This window comes from Lichenostomus cassidix, chromosome 3 (assembly GCF_008360975.1).
Source record: "Lichenostomus cassidix isolate B80296 chromosome 3, HeHo_3.0, whole genome shotgun sequence".
Classification (NCBI taxonomy): domain Eukaryota; kingdom Metazoa; phylum Chordata; class Aves; order Passeriformes; family Meliphagidae; genus Lichenostomus; species Lichenostomus cassidix.
This window is the reverse complement of record NC_139483.1, coordinates 27,190,060-27,212,862: the sequence shown is the minus strand read 5'-3', so window position 1 is coordinate 27,212,862 and position 22,803 is coordinate 27,190,060. Positions and strand designations below refer to the sequence as shown.

At 39.0% G+C, this 22,803-nt stretch overlaps 2 protein-coding genes across 9 annotated transcripts in view; one reads left to right on the top strand and one right to left on the bottom strand.

Annotated features, from left to right (window-relative positions):
* RBKS (ribokinase) overlaps positions 1-6,492 on the bottom strand; it is a 72,889-nt gene extending 66,397 nt beyond the window's left edge. For 2 of the 7 annotated variants that reach the window (XM_085055040.1, XM_085055043.1), the window contains exon 1: positions 5,119-5,997. In XM_085055040.1, coding sequence (XP_084911166.1) covers positions 5,119-5,862 — 744 coding nt within the window. In that variant the 5' untranslated portion in view covers positions 5,863-5,997. Of the gene's footprint in view, positions 1-5,114 lie in introns of all 7 variants that reach the window. The other 5 variants (XR_014850754.1, XM_085055044.1, XM_085055045.1 and 2 more) reach the window with 5 other exon arrangements.
* Positions 5,479-22,803, top strand: part of BABAM2 (BRISC and BRCA1 A complex member 2) — a 162,886-nt gene continuing 145,561 nt past the window's right edge. The window contains exons 1-2 of one of the 2 annotated variants that reach the window (XM_085055038.1): positions 5,479-5,577; positions 8,964-9,123. In XM_085055038.1, coding sequence (XP_084911164.1) covers positions 8,996-9,123 — 128 coding nt within the window. In that variant the 5' untranslated portion in view covers positions 5,479-5,577; positions 8,964-8,995. Of the gene's footprint in view, positions 5,578-6,501; positions 6,734-8,963; positions 9,124-22,803 lie in introns of those variants that run through there. The other variant, XM_085055039.1, reaches the window with a different exon arrangement.

Sequence of the window (22,803 nt, the reverse complement as noted above, 5' to 3'; positions counted from 1 at the left end):
ATTTCATCAACTTGATTTTTATCCCATTTTTCTTTTTGGGCCCCCAAGATGCAGCTTTCTTCCTACAACACAAGAGAAGGCAAAAAAGAGTTTCTCTAAATATTAAGGTTGTCTAAAATTAGAGCAGAACAACAAAATGCTGAGCCTGCACGTCCTGCATTTACTATGCACCCAAACTTAGCTAGGTCAGAGAAGAAGACAAGGGACAGACAGCACGGGGTCTAAAATCAAGCCCAGATTTTTCACTATTACATAAATGAAACAATTCACGGATGACACATTCTCTCATGCCTTGATGTCTTTCACTGGATCCAAAGATTAATTTCCTCAACTGGACTAAGCTTGTATTCCTTCACAGTTGTGCTTTCCCATGCTGCTGGCAATGGCAGATTGAGTAGAATGAGGAGTGGCTGCTGCAGGGGAAGTATTACAGATAAAAACAAAAACACAAATGAAATGGATTTGAAGGATTCTAGAACACTTTGCTGCTAGGAGAAGCTGAAGAGAAAAAAAAATCAAAACAAGACAAAAACATTGAAAGTTGGTGACATGCATGAGAAATGGTGGAAATGAGAACATTTGTGAGATCCAGAAACAAAGCAAAGAAGAAAATGAAGTCATACACAAGACTTCCTCTGGTCACTTAAAAGAAGCACAAGAAGATTCCTTTTCACATTCCCACCAAAAAAAAGTCTGCAATTATTGTTCCAAATACTGCACTTTTAAAACAGAAAGTAGATAGATTTGGATCTTGGACATTTCCAATATGCTAACGAGCCATTAATTTCAGTACTTCAGCAGACAATAACCATCACTAGAGACTTAAAAGGAAGACACAGAATCTCACTAATGAGATACCTTTGCCATTGGCCCAAGCAGAGGTTGTGCTCTGTTAGCAAAGAGAAGATTTGAAGTGTTTGGGATGTTTATACCAATGTGCATTTGTCACCGCTGTCCACTGCAGTTCAGCAACACACTACTCTGTATGGAGCTCAATGCTTTCTCTGCCTTGTCTTTCTCTCTTGCAGAATGCTTACAATAAGTTTAGTGCTTGCAGTAATTATTAACGGTGGTTGTTACAACAGGGGGCTGGAAGCAGAACTTTCAGTTCTACTCCCTAAAGGGAGTACAGAAACGTAATGAAAGAGGTCCATAGAAAATTAAGACTTGAAATTCTGAACATTCTAACAAATGCAGTTTTTCACTATTTGGACTGTGGTGTCATTCTCTTGAGTTAAACTGAAAGACTGTTGTTGTTGTGACTATCCAAAGACTGTTTTTCCATCTTACATTTTGTTCTATGCTTCTGCTGTTTTCAATTGCCATGCCAAAGTTTCTCCTGTTTATTCTAATTGTTTTAGTGTGTCTGACTCTCATTGGTTTATATGTTTAGTCTTGTCCTGATTTAATATGAATTAAAATGCCAATGCCACGACCAGTCTGCAAATATGAGTCAGAAGAGAAACTATTTAAATAATACTGTGGATGGTACCCGTCTGGCTTGATATCTAGATCATAAAGAATAATGCTGTTTTTGTTTTCTACTACTATTGCCTGCTATTGCCAATGAAGTGTTGATTGTGATTGTGACCACAACTATGTTTTGCTCCTAGTCATATTAAGCCAAAAGAGTGTGGTTTAGTGCATGTATGTACGTGAGGTTGTTTTGATCATATGAAGTTCGCTTTAGAAAACCCACATTCTGCCACTGCAGCGCTACAGGACAATGAGAAAAGAATTTCCAATGAGAACAGTGTTTTAAAAGCAAACAACTGGCCCCCATTCTTTTAGAAGAATTTTAAGCCATCCTTTCTTCTGAATTTGACTATTTCTCAGAATTACATCTGAGTATCTGTCTTCAACCAAAGGTCCCTGTCATTTTCTATCTTGGTCATTACATAAGATTCAGCATATTTCAAACTCTACATTTCCATTTCAAACAGAGGTTACACTTCTTTAAATCATTCATTTACTGTATTGAGTAAAAACCTTATATGCTATTTTTGTTTACATGGTGAATCTGGCTACCATATGTCCACTGGTGTCTTGAAGCTTTTCGGTACCTTGCCTCTACAGACCTGGGAATGCTTAACATTTGAAGTCTGCCACTACAATTTTAAGTCTGACCCTGAGCTTCTAGCTCTCCAGACAGAGGACTAAGGTTGTGTCCTAAAGGGCCAACAGGGTATTTTACCAGTTTGAGTTATAACACAGCATTCTCTAGCTCTGGCAGAGTCTAAATCAATATTATTAACTTCTAGGAAAGATAGGCTTTAGTGGTGTGGTGAATAGGCCCATTAAACACAATTTATACAAAAATGTGTCCAGCCTTCTCTGAGTAACTCTCACAAATTTATTCAGGCTCCTCCAAATGGGTAATAGGCATTTAACATGATCACTGCTGTCCATGTATTTCATAAACTGAAATGTCAACACAAACAACAAATTCACAAAACCCCGATGCTTCTTCATTCCAGCTGAAATGAACCCTAGCTTTAAATCTAGAATATGTAGCCCCCTCTAAATCCCAAAGACAGTCAAGAGTTATGCTCCTGGAAGCTAATCCTAATCCTAACCTGAGAGTTTTCATATTTACTAAAGCTTGCTTATAGTTTCCTGTTCCACCTTGGCACAACCAAGCCTACTGCTTAGTACTTTCCGGTAATTTTACCCAGATTTTTGTAAACCAGGATACACTTAAACAATGTCTACACAGGTACTACATGGAGATTTTAGTCAGATTAAATTCTTGCCAGCTAAATTTAAACACACTCTTTTTCTTATTTTATAAAGTGCCTGAAGTCCTGTGCTAGTAACAGAAAGAACGAAGCCATCCCTTCTCTTTCAGTTGAAGCAGATTAGATTATCACTCATAAAAAGCCTTTCACTGCTACTCAAAGCAGAGGCTAATAATGGTGAGTCAGATACATACTTGTGATAGCATTTGTACAATTTAAGAAACCCTCTCATATGATTGAAAAGTGAAATGGCTTTTCTTCAGCCACTTAATCTCAGTGTAACAGCATCTATCACTCCAGCCCGTGGTGTAATCTTTGGTTACAGTAAGGCGAGTTAATATGCCCTCAAATAAATGACTGCACTTCTATCAGATCAAACTTCAGGCAAAAAAAAAAAATTAAAAAGGGAGTTTTCTTATTCATTTAAGTGTCAAGAAAAGCCCAAAGCTGCAGTTGTCAGCAGTGCTTAAACTAGTAGACAATTTTTGATCACCTTTTCCCTCCACATTTTAGACAGACAGGAAAAGGAATGTCTTGAGGTGAGAGCACCATGTTTCACATTTCGTCATAAGTATCTGAGAGCTCATTCACACATAACGGCAAGATCAGTTCCACAGTTCTTACTCTGACTTACAAGACAACTATTCTTCTTGGAAAGCTGCCAGTGTGTTCTGCAAATTACATAGAGCATTAAATCTTTCTGACACAGGTTCTCTGATTATTTAAGGGGCTTCATCATTTCTGCAACACCAGTCTATGCCTAAATGGTACTCACTGCTCAACATATTCCTCTAATCACATATTCTGCACTTTCTTGACCCACGAGCTTTAGTATAATTGTCTGTTGATAGTGGATTTTTTTCTTATTGCAGAATTCCTAGCAGGACAAGCTGATGCAGTCCAGATACATAAATTTTAATTCCTATTTTAACCAAGTCTGCATATGTAACATAGAAACAGATGTGTTTAAAATAGTGTAAATCAAAGATTAATATGATTTACATCAGTTTACTGGGACATCAGTTTACTGGGACATCAGTTTACTGGGACAGTTTACAGTTTACTGGGACTGACAAGGCCAGCCAGTTCAGGTTAGTATTTGCATTGTTGTGAAGTCTTGCTATTTTGCTTGAATTCTCCTCTAATTTAGTATTGACTACAAAGACTACTGGAATCAAGAGCTTTCATGAACATCTGTATTTCAATTTTTAAAAGAAGTTTCCAAACCTTATTCATGTACAAAAAAAAGAAAAAGACAGTGAGATCCAAGTATTTAATTTGAAAAGGAAAATGCTCAGAAAGTGAATAAAGATAAATTATGACATTCCTTTAAAAACTGTATTTCATAATTTTAAAAATAGATTTGGGGTGCAGAGCTGCTAAATTTTTGAGGGCTTCCTATATCCACTTCTTGATAGGTTTGGATATGAATACTTGAGAGGCCCTCCCTCTCTCCCCCTTTCCCTCAATCTCATTTCAAAGTGTCACACAAAATGTTGTCTGCGAGTAATCAACTTACAATCTACTGTTTCATGGGTCTAACTTTGGCTTCTTTGCAATATTAACCTTACTTTCTGACTTTTCCAATGGAGACACGTGTGCTTTGAACTGAAAAGGTGTTACAGTTGACCAGCTTTATTTACTTTCATAAAATCCTTTCAGAGTCCTCTGCTGATAACGAGTATCAGAGTTGCAGGTTTCCCGTGGGGGTGACAGTGAAACACTCCCTCCCCGGCCAAGGCCAACACCGACCCACCCGGCGCAGCTGAAAACACAAACCCAAGTCTCTCCTCTCTACACAGTCACAGACAGCTGATCAAAGCTCCAGCACGCAACACGTTCAAACTTCTCCCCGTTCCCACACTCTTCTTTCAAAGCACTGTTTGCAGCTGACATCACCCGGGCGCAAACCGCCCTGCCTCACAGAACCTCAGAATCCCAGAGTGGGTAAGGCTGGAAAGGACCACGGTGGATCATCTGGTCCAAGCTCCCCTGCTCAAGCAGGGTCATCCCAGAGCACATGGCACAGGACTGCATCCAGACGGTTTTGGAATATCTCCAGTGCTGGAGACACCACAACCTCTCTGGTCAATCTGCGCCTGTGCTCAGTCCTTCCTTCCCTCCGCCGCAGCCGCGGCTCCCTGTGCCCGGGGCCGAGCGCTCCGTCCGCCGCGCATGGTGCAGACCCCGCTTCTGCCATCCCGGCCTGGGGACAGACGTGACACCCTCTCGGCTCGGCCCGGGTCGCATCCCGGCCCGGCCTACTCCGCGGAGGCCCGGCGTCCCCGCGCTGTGCCCCGGGCACCGTGACACCCTGCTCTCCCGGGACCTCGGGGTCGCTCCGCCCAGTGCGGGCAGGAACCCCCCAGCCGGTACTAACCTGACCAGGTCGGTCATACAGGATCCCACCACCACGACCTCCGCGGCCATGGCGCCGGGGCGGCCCTTGGACCCTGACCCTGACCCGCCCCGGGCCTCGCCGCGGCTTCTCGGGTTGCCACGGGCGACGGGCTGCCGCGGGGACCTTCGCCCGGCAGGGCTGCCCTGCCGAGCGCCTGCTGCCACGACCGCCCCCCCTCCTTGTTCCCTTCTCTCCCGCGCCGCTCCGGCCGCGACCGAACCGCCGCGTCACGGCCCGCGCGGCGACACTGCCCGCACAGGCACTTGCGGCGGGCGCCAACGTCGGGCCGGTGAAGACCCCTCCGGCCCGGGTGGGAGCGGCGGCGGCGGCGGCGCGGGGGGAGCGGAGGCGCGCACGGTGCGCGGCGGGGCGGGGGCGCGCACGGCGGGCGCGGGGGCGTGCACGCCGTTGCCAAGCGGCGAGTTCCGGCCGCCGTAGGTAATGGCGGGGCCGGGACGGGCGGGATGGGGAGAACGAGCCGGGCAGGGAGAGCGGGAGGGAGCGAGCAACGCCACAGCCCTTCCCGAGACGGCGGCGGGCGGAAGGGGCCCCGGCGCCGGGAGGCTCTGGCTCGGAGCCGGCGGAGGCCGGTGTTAGCACCGCCGCTGGGGCGGGGCGGGGCGGGCGCAGCGCTGCGGGTGGCGGCAGCGGCTGGGGAGGGCGCGGGGCTTGGCCGGGGTCAGCCCGGAGCGAGACCGTGCACGGGAAGTTCCCCGTGACCATGGGGAAAAGCCTCTTTGCTCTGTGGGTGACTGAGCACTGGAACAGATTGTCCAGAGCGGTTGTGGAGTCTCCATCGCTGGAGATATTCCAGAACCGTCCGGACGCAATCCTGTGCCATGTGCTTTAGCATGACCCTGCTTGAGCAGGGAGCTTGGGCCAGATGACCCACTGTAGTCCTTTCCAACCTTACCCGCTGTGGAGTTGTGAGCGTTCTGCCGTGCCAGGGCTGAGGGGACTTGGCCGTTCAGCCGGGGCTCCGCAGATCCGCCCTGCTGATCGCATTCCATGGATGTGTTCCGGCACCGAGCAGGAGGCGCTGGTCGTGGCTCCCTCCTTTCCCCACTCGCACCCAGACCCCGCTCCTGCCGCCCCCCAAGTGAAAACCACACCACGAGCTTGCCGACGGCCACGCCAAGAGGGTTAGACAGGAAAGGTCCTGTCACGCTTCCAGGGCTCCATCACATTATCCATCTTTAACTTTTGAAAGCATCACTTAGTGCCCATAATGGTATGGCTGGTGGTGGAAGGACAGAGTATCTTGCATCCGGACACTGCGGTGCCCAAAGCAGTGCCCGGGACTTTATGGTTACTGTGAAGCCTGTGTAACATTACCCTGAAGTCGTAGTGGTAGCCAGCTGAATCTGAGGATTCAACTATTAGCTTGTTTGCTTCTGTCAAAGGTTTTGTTTTGGGAGGGAGACAGTCCAGTGAATTTTGTTTTTCCTAATTCCCCTGAGTTTGTTTGTGTTCACTTTCCAGTACTGTGGGAAACCTAAGCTGAGGGGAAAAAATGTGTATGGCAACTGGAACTTACGAAACTGGTACAGATTGTGTTCTAGTTTGTAAAGCCCTTTGTTTACAAAATAAATCAGTGAGTTTAATTGATAGTAACCCTTTAAGCATTGTGTATCTGGCTTGTTAAATAGAAGGTATTGTGATTTTTTAAAATTATGCAATAAAATAAGAAAAAATGCCTAACAGTCATTTAAATCTTGTTTTGACGCTATCTGCGAATTTTATTAACAAAAAGATAAGGACTCTCATTTTAAAGTTCATTTCGGAAGGTGCATCTGTTCAGCTGTGATCACCACATGTATCACGTCTTGCAGTTTCACCCTCATAGCACTTACAGTCCCCTTAAAATGTGTCATTATCAAAACCAGTTCTGAGATCTTCATGTTTGGCTTCAGGATTGCTAGAAGGATAGCTTGTTTTTCAGCATGTTCTCATGGTTTAAGAAGTTCTTACCCTTATCAGTCTGTCTGCCCCCTGCTTGAAATTATTCTTCCCTACAGCAGGGCTGGCAGACTGAAGTATGTGCCCTGTTGTAACCACTCTTGTGCAAAGTATTTTAGCTTAAACTAATTTTTATTAGTGGTTCAATCTAAGCCACTGGACTTTGCACTGAAATGTGTCAAGTATGGGCTTGTGTTGTCTCAGTCCCTGTGGGGAAGAATAAAGGTGAGTAGGCAGAAATTTTTTGTAAAAAAGTAGCAAACTGGAGGTAATAACTTAAATTGCTGTAGGTGTTTGCTAAACAAACTTAAGTTGTTCCATTGTCAATTAAACAAATCATATATGAGAACACATTATGTGTCAGGGCATGGATACTTAGTCTTCAGCTTCTTCACTGCCATAAAATGTAGGAGCCAGTGTATTAAAGATAATTACTATTTTTAGGAAGTCTTTATTAGTCTTTCTGTTTGCCTTAAAGTGCCTGGCCTTTGCTTTATTCAGATACATTCTGAATAGCTAGGACAAACACTCTTGAGCGTTGCTTCCTGCTACTCCAGTGTGAAAGGCTTTCATGAGAACAGAATGTGAAATTTAATGTTGTTCCCAGTTACAGAGATTTAGTAGATTCTGTAGAATATCCATTAGTTACTAATTAATACTTGTAAACTGAGTGTGAGAAACAACAGAAGATTGCAATTATTGCCATGAGTTGTTCACACTCTCATTATAGAACACTTACTAATACAGCAGTCCATATGCAGCATTTTTAAGAAAGTGAATGCAGTGTGTATTGGTGTTTTTCAGTTAAATTAATGTTTTTAAAAATATTTTTAATGCTGAGGGTTTATGTATGAGCTCTTCTGTCCCAATTATCAGTGGCAAGTTTATGTTACCTTTAGTCATTTACAGCCTTGTTTTCCAAAACTGCCAAGTTCAGTTAATTGTCATGTGAAGCTCTGTGCCTAGTAACGTTATCAAATACGTTAACATTTTAATAGGTTGCTTACCCTTCTTTTCTCCCACTTCTCCCACAGTCTGTCGTTGTCCACGTACTGTAGTCTTTTTTGTGGTGCAATGAGTTAAAATGTGTGTATGCTTAGTTTCTGCATTTCACCTAGAAAGCAACGAGTTCTTCAAGTGTGCAAAATTAATGGCCTAATTGACCTAGCATAAAGTCATGCAATTGCAAGCACTTCTGAAAAAGCTGTGCTTAAAATGTGTGTACATCAGCTTCCTGATCTGTTATATGAAGGAAGATGAAGATGCCTTTCAAAGAGTATGTTGATACTGCTGAAAGGCAGTGTTAGCCTTTAAAAGGCATCATGAAGTCCTATAAATTGCTGCCTAATGAAGTAGTATAAAAGTAATACTGATTATAGGCACACTAGTGCTATTGGAAATTGCAGGTGAGCACACGGAGAGGTATCAAACCCCTGGAGCCATTGCAGTTACTGTAAGTCCCACTGATTTCAGGAGAAGCTGAACAAGTGTAACATGTCAATTACAGACTGACTTGGAATGTCCATGAGAAGGGCTAGGCTGCTGAGTGTCAGAGTGGCCCTCAGTTTTATTTCTCTTTCTCCTAGTGACAGGGCCTTAATTAAAGGTGCCCAGGGCATAATTCTGGCTTTATGCTAATACTGAATAAACAAGCTTCATTGAATGCTGCAGAGGTAGGAAGAAAAAAACCTACCTGTGTTTATTTTTTTCTTTATAAATCTGTGCACACTTCAGTTACTCTACCTTCCTGATCTTTTGCGTTCTTAGCTTTTCTTCTTTTGATGTTTGCAGAGAACATGTGAATCTACATGAAATAAGTAGGATATTTTTAAATTTTATTTTCTTCCTTTGTTGTCCCTTTGCAGCTCAAGACAAAAGGAAGGAGGAACATACTAAAATGTCACCAGAAGTGGCCTTGAACAGAATTTCTCCAGCACTTTCACCCTTCATTTCCAGTGTCGTCAGAAATGGAAAAGTAGGACTAGATGCTACAAATTGTTTACGGATTACAGACTTGAAGTCTGGGTGAGTTCCTCATCCAAAAAGAACACCCAACACCTCACAGTTAGGATGTCTTTTCAGAGCCGAGTTTTATTAGGTTCATGTGTTTAAGTATTCCGAACGTAGCTGTAGCTGACACACTAGCTGACATACTAGCTACATTGTTTTTTGTCTTGCTACCATTTTGTAGTTTGGGAGGCTAAAACTGTCGTATGTTTGGCAATAATAACCTTGTTAAAACACTTTCATCACTGCCACTTGATAGTGCTGGTTTTCAGCAGTGAGATAGTTACAAACACTTTTTTCTGTTGTTTGTCACTTGCTTACGTGCTTTTCTCTGTAAATCAAAAATTGAAGACAATTTTGTGTGACCTTACCTGTAGTCACGAATATGCCAAAACAAAAGAAAAATTAACTTTCCTTTTTTCTGACCTCCCAGAAGTTCAGCACATCAAGTGGCTATAGGGCTAAGTGTTTGAAACAGGCCAGGCTGCTCCTTCTATTTTTAATTCTAGAAGGGTTCAGACAGTGATAAAATTTGGAGATTTGCATATAAAAACATACTTTTGTGTATAACCTCTGTGAATAATACATGAAGACAGTGAAATGCTTGATCACACGTGTTAAAAATTGCTTTATTCTTATAGTCTTGGCTGTCTAACAGCACTCCTTTGATTCAGGTATTTTTTTGATACAGGAGCTCAGAACCTGAAATTAATTTTGCTTTTGGTGTCCAAATCATCTTGTTTGTACAAACCATTGCTTTGTATATAGTTTTGAATGATAGCATAATGTAATAGATTATGATAGCATAATGTGGTGGTTCAGAACCACCACAAATCACTGTTGTTTAAAATACAGTTCTGCTGAAAACTTTGTTTAATATGCTTCTGAAGGCTGTTTTATTATGGTTTCATGGAGAGCTTCGGAGGTCGTTTCTGGTTGTAACAATGCCTTTTCAGGGAGGAGGTTTGGATTCTAGGGTTAGTTTGAAAGGAGCCATTCCCTCCCTCTGAGGTGCTGGGACAGAGTACAGATTTACTTGGAAGTCTAAGTCCTGACTTTGTTATTAGTGTTGACTGGCTTGACCTTTAGGCTTGAAAATTACGTAAGACAGGCTGAGCAGTTCTGCATCTGCTGCTGTCATTTCATGCTAGATCTTGCTTTCTCTTGAACTAGTCTTCTAGGAAAGCTGAGATGGGAGCTATCTTACATTTTTCCAATTGAAATCTAAGAGAAGGGAAATCAAAGAAAAATCGATAGAAAATACAACTGGTTTTTTGGGCGGTAGGTAAGGGTTTTGTTCTCTGCCCACTGAATGCTTATGCTTCCTGCCTTTAAAATAAGAGATTAAAATAATAAAAAGCAGTGTTTTCTAGCTGACTGTTTCCAGGAATATTTTTAATAGGTGCCTAAAGATTTTGGCCACTGATTTTACTAAGAAGATCGTGCATTTGCTTTGTTAAACCTGAATGTTTTCCAAGAGTTTATTCTTTAAAAAACTGAAAACTGCCAGCAGCTGCATCTGTCACCCAAACCCAGTGATTCAAATTCTATATTAACTGTGTTGAATGTGGAGTTTACACACAAGTACAGCACCTGACAGGGATTGTCTCATATGTTGTTTAAAGACACAGGCCCACCTAAATGCACGTTAGAAATATATATTTCCTTGTTCTGAAACATAGGTGTGAACCTCATTCTTTATGTTGGGACTTTGTTTTGGCTTGAGGTTATTAGGAGATGAAGTCAGGATAATCAAGATTCTTCATTTATTTCAGAATTTTTTTTTTTTGTCACAACTGGTTTCTTAAAAGCATAATTGTAAAGAGAATTAATTAGCAATTGCTTGAAATTTTTTTGAAATGCAAAAATAATTTCGTGCATGTGTTTTTAGGAAAGATTTTTGTTTGTTACAAATAAATTGTTGTTTATTTATAACAGGAAATTTTTAGTTCATGCGTCAGTGTGAAAATACAAAATTATTGTGATTTAGTGCTTTATGCTGTCGCTGAATAGGTAAACAGTGCAAAATTACTTACCATAAGATGGGTGACTCACAGTATTAGAGATGTCCTTTCCATAACTCAAGATGTAGTTTAGTGGTCTTTAACCTTTGATACAAGAGTTCTCTGGTACTCCACAGACTGTTTCTCAGAGTCTGATGTCAGGTGATAAATAACAAAATCCCCAAACCATGGTCTTGTTAGTAGATTTAAATTTGTTGCTGGATACTGACTGTAGAGGAAAACTTTGTGGGATTCTGAGAGTTCAACAGTGAACTGAAGACCATGGGCCTCCTCTCCTCCCCTGACCTCACAATCACAAAATTGTCCAAACTCCTGTATACTTTCACTTTCGTTAAGGTTTTTTGAAAGGAAAAATTGCAATGCAGACAAAATAAGCAGCAGAGGTAAATGTAGGTGATATCAGCATGAAGAAACAGAACTATGAGTCCTTTGAAGTTGGACATAAACGGGAAGAAAATTAGGAGAACTGTTGTTAGAGAAATGAGGATGAACTTCAGGATATGAATTGCAAAACTCCCTTCAGTTTCAATTGGTTGAAATCAGGCTTTAAACTTAAAAAGCAGAACCAGGCAGGCTAGGAAGAGTTGAATGTTCGAAGTTACATAAAAAGCATTTCTTGATCTCAAATGAATATGACCATTTGGGAGAACTATCAGTTCAGAAACTTTGCCTTTGAATGGTGATTGTGCATTTATTGACACATGGAAGGGGTTGTACACATGCTGGTCTAGGCTGTTAAAACCCTAGCCTAGCTTAATACAGAACATGCAAATATTTTTTGCTTTAACTAATGTCTTGTGCAGAAGATTTTTAATAATAAGTAAATAGAATTTTACTATGACCTTTAAAATGTTAAAATACTTAAGGTAATCATCACAATAGGTATTAATTTTGAAAACAGAATCATCTCTTAAGCTTCTGGGGAAGAGCTCTTATATTATAGGAAGATACCTGACAAGTTGCTCCACTCTCAGGTATCACACTGTTACTCTTAGAAAAAATTAGGAGTTACTGTTGTTACACACCTGCCCTGAGGAATCAGTGCTTTACAACATGTAGGAAAATAAAATGTCCAAACTGAAGATCCATCCGTTATCATTTCTTAGGTTTTAGAAACAGGAGCTGTGTTAACAAGCAATGATGGTAACATACTGAATACAGTAGTATTTCTAAGGCTGTGCCCATTCAAGAGCCTTGCTTTTGACATTCTCAAAAGTTGAAAGACTTTCCTTTTTATTTCACCAGTAGGAGATTGTCTACCAGATTTCAGCCTATCATGTCAGTTGATTTTGCTTTGTAAATGGCAAGCATATTAAGCTTTTAATTATTTGAAAAGTCAATCCATATGTCATCAGATGGTTTTAGTAAAGAGCTTGTTTTGCACTTATTCTGACTTATTGCTGAGATTGACAACTTTTGTTGTGTTTTATAAACTGTATTAGAGAGCTGATGTTAGATGTATGAAGTATGATGATATGTTAATTTGCTTTGCTTTCAAGTGTGGGAGGGAAATATGTCATAGTAAGGAAATCCTATTGTTTTGCAGTCTTTGAGTATGTAAATGTTTTATAATAATATGTTACAGTTTCATAATGTCTGTGTGTTTTACAAACTTATTAGACAGTACCAGTCTCATAAGACACATATATTTACATCTATGAGTAGGATATTCAGGGCCAAGTACTATGTATGAAATTTATATGGCCCTTGCTGATGCAGACCCCCAAATAGAGCTCAGCAATATGGCATGGCAGGAAAGAAAGAAACTCTTCAAGAGAAATATTAATAAACGGTTAGGTGGCCAAGTCTTCTTTTAAATAGGGCCCCACAGTGAACAAAAGTAGAACTGGGGTGTTAGATCATATCTAAAATATAGCACCTTTAGCAGCATTGATTCTGGTGATAAGAAAACCCTGGCAGGCATTTCTGTTGCATTAATAAAAGACATTCTTCAAGATGACAGAGTGGATCAAAGCATTTTTGATTCTTGCATAGGATATTACTTTGTTCTATACCCAAAGAAAATACTACTGCCAATTGAGTCAATGACATATATTGTATCATTCAGTTAATCTCCACTAGTGTGTCTTTGAAATACTGACCCATCTTAATTAGATATTAAAATCTACTCATAACCAACTGAATTGTGGCTGAGGCATTTTTCTTAGCATTTACACATGTAATCATGGGAAACATGTTGAATAGGGAAAAGTGATTATTATGTAGATTTAGAAATAGAGGACATTTTCCTATGTGAAGGGTGTTTAATTGTTGTATAATGTAGAATCCAGTTATTTAAGAGACTGCTGCTTTTCCTATGGTGCGTTACAAGAGTGAAATACATAGTTGTGGTGGTCATTGCCTTTGAGAACTCTTTTTTCCCCTACAGCTGTTCATCAGGGCCCATGCTTGAGCTTCAAATTATGCTGCAAGCCTATTCTTACTCAACAAACCTGATTTTGTTTTTTAAATTACTTTGATGTTTTCCACCAGGCGAAATTTCAAAATGAATACAGTGATTTAAAGCTGCATATATTAAGATTCTATTTTTTTAGATATCCACTCATAACAAAATTTTAAATTTCATGCTTATATGGTTATATTTATTCCATATTTATGAGACGATTAATTACAGATTTTTTATAGAAGTGGTTTGTTGTAAACCGTGTTGGTATTTAGTTCTTTTCACCTGTCTGATTCACTATTGATTTCTGCCTCTCTGCTTGATATTGAACTATGTGTACAAGTAGTTATGTTCCTGAAAGAAACCTATATGAAGAGAGGTCAAAAACATGCAGTACTCTCTGGAGCAGATTTCAACATAAAAATTTACTATCAAGCTGTAATAAGATATTTATAACTTTATTGCCCTGCTTCCTAGTGAGCAGTAATGATTTACTATTTTTGTGTTATCAGGTAGACTGCAATATGCTTTGGTATTTCCCTTTCTTTTCAGCATTTCCCTTTTTAAAGTAAATATGCATTTTTATGTGCATATTTTGTGAAGTAATGTTGGTTTTAGCCGTGAAATACTATTGCAGTACTGTAGCAGTTATTCAAAGCTTTTGCTTGATCTTTTGCTTTTGATTAATTTAAATTGAAAGATTCTACTTCAGTTACTTGAGGAAGCAGAGTAAGTATGAACCTTGAGGAAGGTTCATATCCATCATTCACATTGGTATCTGTAGGTAGTTTTTTTTAACATGCATTTGCATTTTGTTTGTGCATAAAGTTTAATGAATCTGACTTCTGAACACAAGTACTATGAAAAGCTGTTTTAAAAAATAGCTGTGTTTTGTGTAAAATGTATACTTGAAAGGATGTGGCAGTTTCTAGGAGAAGTGGGGTCTTTTAAGTCCTTTACTGTTGTATTGGACAAGTCATGAACTATTACCTTTTCACAAAGTAAATAGTTTCATTCCAGCTTCTAATGACAAATAAATTTCTTCACTGCAAAGACTCTTACTACTAGAAGCTTGTTGTCTCTTAAGTAAAATGTAAAAGGCTGAAGCTCTGATGGGGCAGTTTGATAGAGTTGGTGCTGTGGAGCAGCACTTGAAACTTTGAACAGCAATTTTTCTGTGCTGGTTAAAAAACACTTGACTGTCTCCAAGGTTGTACTCTCCTGCATTTGTTTCAGAATAATGAAAAAACAAAGGCAAAATGTCTGTCTGGTAAAATATCAAAGTGTGAGGCATACATTTAGCCATGGTTTTGTAAATATTCTCCACAAAGTTTGGCATTCTTTTTACAGTAGGTTTAAACAAGGTGCTTTTTCAGAATAAAAAAGTGTGTGTTTGTCAGTTTCAAGTGCTATGAGGAAAGAAAGGATTTTAAAAAGTAAAGGTAGCACTAGATAATTGCAGTAACTTGGGCTCTCATTTAAAAGACTACGTACATTTTTCAGGGATTTTTTCAATTTAAGTACTGCACAATATGTCTTTGCTGGTATTTTTAGATGGGGACAGTGAGTAGCTTCCTCCTGTTTGACCTTGAAAAAAGTAAATGTCATGTTTATCAGTTTATTATTTAATAAGAATGAGAAGAAACTATTTGATAAAAGTGACAACTGTTTCTTTTCTAATTTGTTTTAAGAGGGCATCATACGATGTAGTACCAGTACATGTGCCACGTGCTGTTGGAAAGGTGTACCTTCACATGGCGTTTCAATGTGTTTTTGCTATCTGTATCTTGGGAATTCATTGAACATTTCTTGAAAACGGGGCTTATCTTATTGTAGGTCTATGTTCAGGTCTTTCTGTTGTAACAGATGTTTCTTATTTCTTTGCATTGTGCATCACTCCAGGAGAAAAAAATTCCTAAGACTTTATCTTTTGTTATAAAGACAGCTAAAATCTAATAACTGGTATCCAGTCCAATTTCTTCACTTCCAGACCTTGCATTTGTTTAATGTGAATTGAACAGATCCCTAGTTTGCCATGCTTCTTGGGTGCATATTGCATTTCACCAGAAGTTGAAGCAGCTATTCTTTAACTGAAACTGATCATCTGAAAAAATACTTAGAGCTGTATGTACAAACTAACAGAGTTCAGTTTGCTCTTGAAGTTGATTTTTTTATTGAAGATGCTAAATTCAGTCCATGAGGTAAAAGTAAGCCTCCTAACTAATCCATAGAAAAGTGAAAGCCAGTAAAAGGGAACATACTTATTTTGTCTTTCCTGAGAGAAGGGAGTTTATGTGTCTGAGGCAAACCACTGCACTGTGTAGGCCACAGGTTCTTTTCTCTGTAATCTGTGGTATATGACTGAAAAAACAGAATTAGACCACTAGGACTGAGTATTTTTATTATTGTAAGATAAAAGAATCCCAGTGATAAAATTGAGTTAATTAGGGGAAAATGGAGAATTCCATTATGGGAAAGAGAGCAAAAAAAAGCCAAATTCAAAGCTCTCCAAACCTTCATTTCCTAAAACACCCAGCCCCAGACTCCTATGCACCACTGAAATAATATCTTTAAACCAAAAATACGACAGAGTAATGGCTGCTCTGTTTTGGATGGTCAGTTCTTTTTTCACTAGAAAAACCTGATTGGATTGGTCTTGTTTATGGTTAGGGCTACGAGTGACCTTTCAAAATGCCTCCTAATTTACGTTATTTCTTTGTCTTTTTTCTCTCCCTTCTTCCTCTGCAATGTTGGTTTCAGTCTCTTGAGTAAAAGTTTGTGCTTTTTTTCTGTGCACTTCAGCCATGGGGTTTTTGGGGGGGGCGGGGAGGGAGAGGGGGTATATGTGAATAATATATTGTTTCATGTTCTTTGTTAAGAATTATTCGGTAGTGAGAATTTCTTTAACTAATAGGTGGTGATTGTCCTGTTTTTCAGGCTGCCATAAGTGTTACTCATAAGCCTTAACTTCAACCCTATAAAAGTGGTATGGTTTCAGACCAACTGCAAACAGGCGATAAACACACTTAGAAAAAATAAATTCCTCAGAGCTTTCTAGTGCTGTAATGTCTTTTGCGTGTGTGACATTTGTTGTTTTAGTTCTAACCTGTTGCACATAGGCAAAATTCACTTTTATTAGATAGATGCAGAAAGGGGGAGAACTTGAGGTTGTAGGTGAAGTGCTGGAAGTGGAATAAAGACAGGTCAAGGCATCTGTGGTGGGCTGGGGATTCAGACTGATAAGAACTTAGGGTAGACTGGACTCTCTTTTCATTGAAGTCTGAAGGTGACTGTACTTACAAAAAATCTTGTCCTTGCAAGACATCCTGCATGGTTTTCTGTGCCTGTGAGGCTAAGACATGAGCCAAGTCTAGCTCCTGCTGTGATGCTGGGAGAAAACAGTGAACTGGACTGTGAGGGCAAGGACAAATATTTGCAGGGAAGAGGATTTTTTGGACTGTTGTCAAGAATGTACATGGAACTCCTTTCTTTAGGTAGTGTTATATGAGACCATTGGGAGAGGGATGCCTAATTTTGTGCTTTATGGTATAATCTTGATAACACTATTAGCATAGTTGAGGTGGCTATGAGCTGTGGGAATTAATATGAGAACGAGAGATTAGAGAAAGACAAGGTGAGCTGAGGGATTCTAGAGCAAGACTTCTGGAGAAAATGTAACATGCAGCGATGTGGGGCTTGCTTTCTGCAGGTGCAGTTCCATGAAGTGGTCTGTTGTAATTTTACCTATGATTTTCCTTTTCCTTCTGGTCTTTTTAGTCTACTGCGTATTTTTAATGTTGTAATGAATCTAAAATAATGCTAGAAATAGGAGAACTACTGATATGTTTATTCACATGTCATCTTTTCATAGGCTTTCTGTTGCGTCTCCAGTCTTGAAATATTTTATATAAATATACATAATTTGAAGTTGCCCTTTTGAATGTATGTGCAACTGCAAACTATAGATTTGTGTTTTAAATGTGGTGATCCTTGCTTGACCTAACTTCCATATCCAAAGAACTGAATTCATTGTTGTTGTACTAACATAAATTTCTTCTAAGAGTCTATAAATTAGGAAATCAACTAATACAGGTGTCTGTGACGAGAAAGATCTAAAACTCTGCAATTAGAAGAAAACTTTGAAAAGGAAATGTGAAAGACATAGGATCGCTGGATCCTTCCTAATATTCATAGAATCACAGAATGGTTTGGGTTAGAAGGGATCCCTATGCATTACTATATGCATCATATAACCTAAATATATGCATCATATGCTTAAAGATCACGTAGTTCCAACCTCCCATCCTGAGCAGGGATGTAACCCATCTAGTATTTATTTAGCTTATTAAAGGATGAAAATATATAAACAAGGACTATGAATTTAGTCCTTGAGGTTTTTCCTGATACCAATTAATTACATTTTCCAAATAAACACATCCATGGTATGAAATAAATTACTTAGAAAATAGGTTGGGAGTCTTTATGGCTACTGCAGCCAATATTGTGAGCAATGCTACATGACTTATTAAAGCTGATGTTTATAATAGCTCAGCTTTTGTGATTTGCTGTATGAATATGCTTTTTCTGTGAACACTGAAAGGATATGAAACTCCAGGTGGTTGACTGTAATTTCATACTTGGTGAAGAATGGTTCTCTTTTAGAGTAATCTAAAAGAAAAATGTTCCCTGTCTGATTTTATTTTTCTTTCTCCAGAAATGGAGTTCACTTTAGTGAACAGTAGAAATAAAGCATGTGACACATTATTAGGTTGTAACTCATTGCAAAGTAATAGATAATTGAATGGCAGCTGTGAAAATCTAAAACATGGTTTGAATCTGTCAGGAGGGGAGGGATATGAAGTAAATCCAAAGGATGCATCTGCCACTCCCTCATACTCTTCACTAAAATTTTGCTAATGAGTTCCAAGGATTTGGGGTACAGCTGGTCTTACAGTATAATGAAGTAGTGCCTTTTTCTTGCATGAACATGTGACAGATTATGATACTGCAAATTCACTAGTTTATTTATCTAAACATACTATACTGGAGTGTATGTTACTAGTGTTATCCCATTGCGACTGTCTTTATTTCTGTCCAATTTTTGATTATTCCCTCATTAAAATTTCCATTTTCTGTTTCTATTTTATTCTTTTGGGGCGTGTGTGTTCCAAGTGTAGTCTTTAAAAAGAATTACTTGCAATTACCAGAGTACAAAAGAGCTTGCTTACAAAGGAAATCAGTTTGCTTATCAACGTTTCTAAAGCATGTTTGTAAAATATATTTTGTTGAAAACTTTCCTTTGTCAATTCCTAATTATTTTTCTTAATTAGTATCATAATTAGCTTACTGAGACCCAATAATAATGATCTCCCACCCTAAACTATAGAGATTCTATGAGTGGAAACTTTTGACATAGTCTCTTCTTCAGAGGTTTTCTTTCAAGTCCACTTGCAAGTACAGTAGATGGGGAACTTCACTTTTTTTTTTTGTGGTAGCTTCTTCCAACTTGACATGCTGTGGTGACTGGAAAACACCTGTTCCAAACCCAACCTTCCCAGGCTAAATGAACAGAGTTTGGTGCTAAAAAAAAATCAGAATCATGTGCAGTTTGTGTGTGTTTTAATTTAATATAAAAGTTCTCTGAGATTATTTCAAAGCGTATATATAGATGTGTTTCCCCTGTTTCCCACATAGAGGCTGGGCTGGACATCTCCCTCTGTGCAACTACAACATCTGCTTTGGCAAACCCTCACTCATATTAAGAAAATCTACGTTTTCTGCTAATATACAGCTGCTGTATTTGTTTTACTAGGATAATCATTGGATGATTTTATATAGTGAAAGCAGGTTGCTGACAGCTGAATGGATGTTAAATAGTTACTTGAAGTTTACTTTTAAAAAAATGCAAATCTGCCTATGGCTGCAGAAGGGAAGTGAGGGGCTGTTTTTCTAGCATATATGTTCTGCCTGGCATCCCATCCCACTCTTTTCTAAAAGTTCCCATTAATATGATGAACTTCATACAAGGAAATGTAAAAGTATGTGTAGGAAAATCATCTTCTTACAGTAGCTGAAGGTTATATTGAGGATATAGTTGAGATATCTGGAGACACCTTGGAACTTCCCAGCTGATAACTGTGGATTGAAATGCTTTTGCAATTATGGAATATCACCTATATTATCAGAATTCAAAAACATCATCGTCTGTGTTGCAATACCAAATGCTGTCTGTGTCTATAGTTTAATATTATACTAAGTTTGAAGAAACCAGATGAGGTGCAGATGAGTTTTTTAAAAACAGTGGGTTTGTCTGCTGGGAAGTTTTTTTAATAATTATCAGTTGACTTTCAGATTTTAATATTTTAATTAAGAGATGCATTTAAGTAGTTATTAAACGTAACCAGGTTTTAATTTCCCAAAGGCAGTGGCATGTGTCTTTTAAGTGCAATTCCTTGTCTCTTTCATATGTGTAATATATATGTCTAAATAAAGAAGAGAAACTGAAGATGGAAATTGGTTGACTAGACCATCTCTCCCATTTCAAATTTTGCCTGATTGACAGAATTTTGGTTGGATCTGTTTGTTTTCAGCATCAGCCTCTCAATACTCTAAATACTGTGTAGGAGCATCTAAAGCTTTGTGCAATGCAGCAGGGAGCTGCTGCCTGATACAGGGTTTTGCCATCAATGTCAACACTCTAAAATGTGATTTTCACCATTTTTCTGTTTTCTGATCCATGCAAAAAACCTGTCACCTGCTGGCCTTCCTTCTATTCACCTCCACTCTCCACACACTTTAATTATTCTTAGTGCCTCTGTACATGGCGTACCCATCTGTTGTGAATTCTGCAATTAATTCTTAATTAAATGGGATTAAATACTGTGTCTTCAAGGAACAGTGGAGCAGATTTCCATCTACAATAATTGGAGGAAATAAAAATCTGAAGGCATTGACAAAGGCTGTTCTACTGGAGTTGAACATTGAGGTGTTTTTCTTAGCAAATGCCACATAACAGTTTTGGGTGTAATTTTGAGTTTGCTGCCTCTTATTAGTAACAAACCATTAACCTGTCGTTGCCTCTGAACTATATTTGACTCTTGCTGGCAAAACCTTCAGCCTTTGGAACTCTGATTGAACTGTGTCTCGTCATTCCTAAAATAATATTCATTCTTAGCCTCTTGTATTATGAAAGCAACTTGACCTCCTTTTCCCATAACAGTATCTTTATACAGCACATGTAAGAACAGTTGGAAGCATATCCTGTGTATGTTGGGATGGGTTGGGAATACAGACAGTGGCAGAACTGACTTCGTGGTGTTGCTTTTTATTTGTGTGTCTGTGTTGGTTTTTAGCTGTGTTCTCTACCGAGGTGTCTCTAATGCAGTGTGAAGCTTTCTTGGCTTTTACTGCAACAGTCTGGTGAACAAAAAACAGTTGTCTGTTTTCCAAATAAGTACTGATCCTCAAGAGCAGCTAGTGTAGCAGCCTAAGCATCTTGAAATTAAAGAAGCTTTTGCATCTCTGACTATTCAGGTTAGGCAGTGGCAATACTAAGTTCCTGAAATTATAGAGGCTAAAATTCTTAGTCTAATTTGACTTTGCTATTGTACAGTAAAATTCACTGATGATTTGTCTTCAGATAGTAAAGGCAGTAAAGCTTCTGTGTGATCTATGAAGGAAGAATGACTAAATGCATTGCATACTTTTTAATCAGTAAATTTGATAGTCATCAGATAAATGCGACATGACTATTTGGGCTTACACCTATACCACAAATTAGAAAAAGAAATAAAAAGGAGATTACTCATGTTCCTGTAGAGCTCTTGTACTTCTGTTGTCAATTCTGAATGTTTGCTATGTCTCTAAGCAGGAGATTTTAGGAGTGGCATATAGAGCAAGTCTCTGACTGGAATTTTGGTATATGAAGTGGTGGGTTTGGAGAGAGGTCTTGAGGAGTTTGGGTTTTTGTGGTTTGTTTTTTTTTCAAGTCTTTTGATAGTATAACCATCTATCTCCTGATTTTAAAGATTAAGGTGATAAACACTTGTGCTTTTGTTTCATTGTGATCCCTTCAGCTGCCACAGAACATTCTTTTGGATAAGAACTTACCAGAGCCCAAATAATTTAAAACTGCTTCTCTTGGCAATGCTTCCAAGTGGTGGTTGATGGGAGCTAGTTGATGGGAAGCTAGTTGATGGGAAGATTGTGTTGAAACCTAGGGTTATTAGAGTTCTCCATATCATTGTGATTTCAGTCCTGTAAAATATAAAAATGGGTTTGTTTTTTTAGCTTAAACAAAACAAGAAGTGTCAATTCAATGAAATAGTCAATCACAAATACATTGGTATAAGAGGAAGCCTTGCTGTTGAACTCAAGTAGAACTGCATTCCTAATGGCTTTTAGAATACTCTGGAAAGAAGGATCAATTTTGCAGAAAAATACATTGTACTATACTTACTGTTATATACTGAGGCCTTATTCCAAGCAGCAAAACTGACTCTCCCGGTTTGTTTTGTGGTTATTATTATGGTTGTTGTTTTGTTTGGATAATCTTTTTTATTTCCTTTTGTGACTGGTAAAGAATTCTGAACACTTCAAATTAGGCATCTGATGCTGACAGTGACTTTTTCTTTCATTAAGAGCTGGTTTCATTTATGTGTGTTTTATTTACTGTCACAGAAACCTTTTCCCAACAGTCACAGACAATCTGTAAGAAGCATCACAAACTCAACAAAGCAATGTTGTGCTTGTCTCCTACTTGAAATACTTACTTCATAAGGATGTAATGTACTTTATCTCAAGCTTAATCTGCTGTATTTGCTCAAGGAACTTGGGTAAAATCTGCTGTGAAAGGGAGCAGTCTGTATTCAGCTGTGGTTGCTGTGTGCTCAGTTCCATCTCCCAATTTCCAGCAGTAAGTCTCAGCACAGCCCCTTTGAACAGGGCAACGGGATTTTAAGCAATGCACTTAACAGTATTCCTTTATCCCGGAAGCTTGTCAAGTGGATGATTCTTTGATATTTTAGTAGGAAAACCATTGTGGGAGATCTTGTGGTATGGCATTAATCATTTTATGAAGACTAAGACTTATCACTGCTCTGATCATCAGAGCATTAATTCTTGTTTCAGTGGCTTTCCTATGTAACATATTGATTATTTAGATGAAGATATGCAAACTAGTGTAATATTTTTCCATGAATAAAGAGGAAGATAGCACACCTATAAATCATGAGATAGAGTCAGCTTATGAAATCAATTTTCAACACCAGG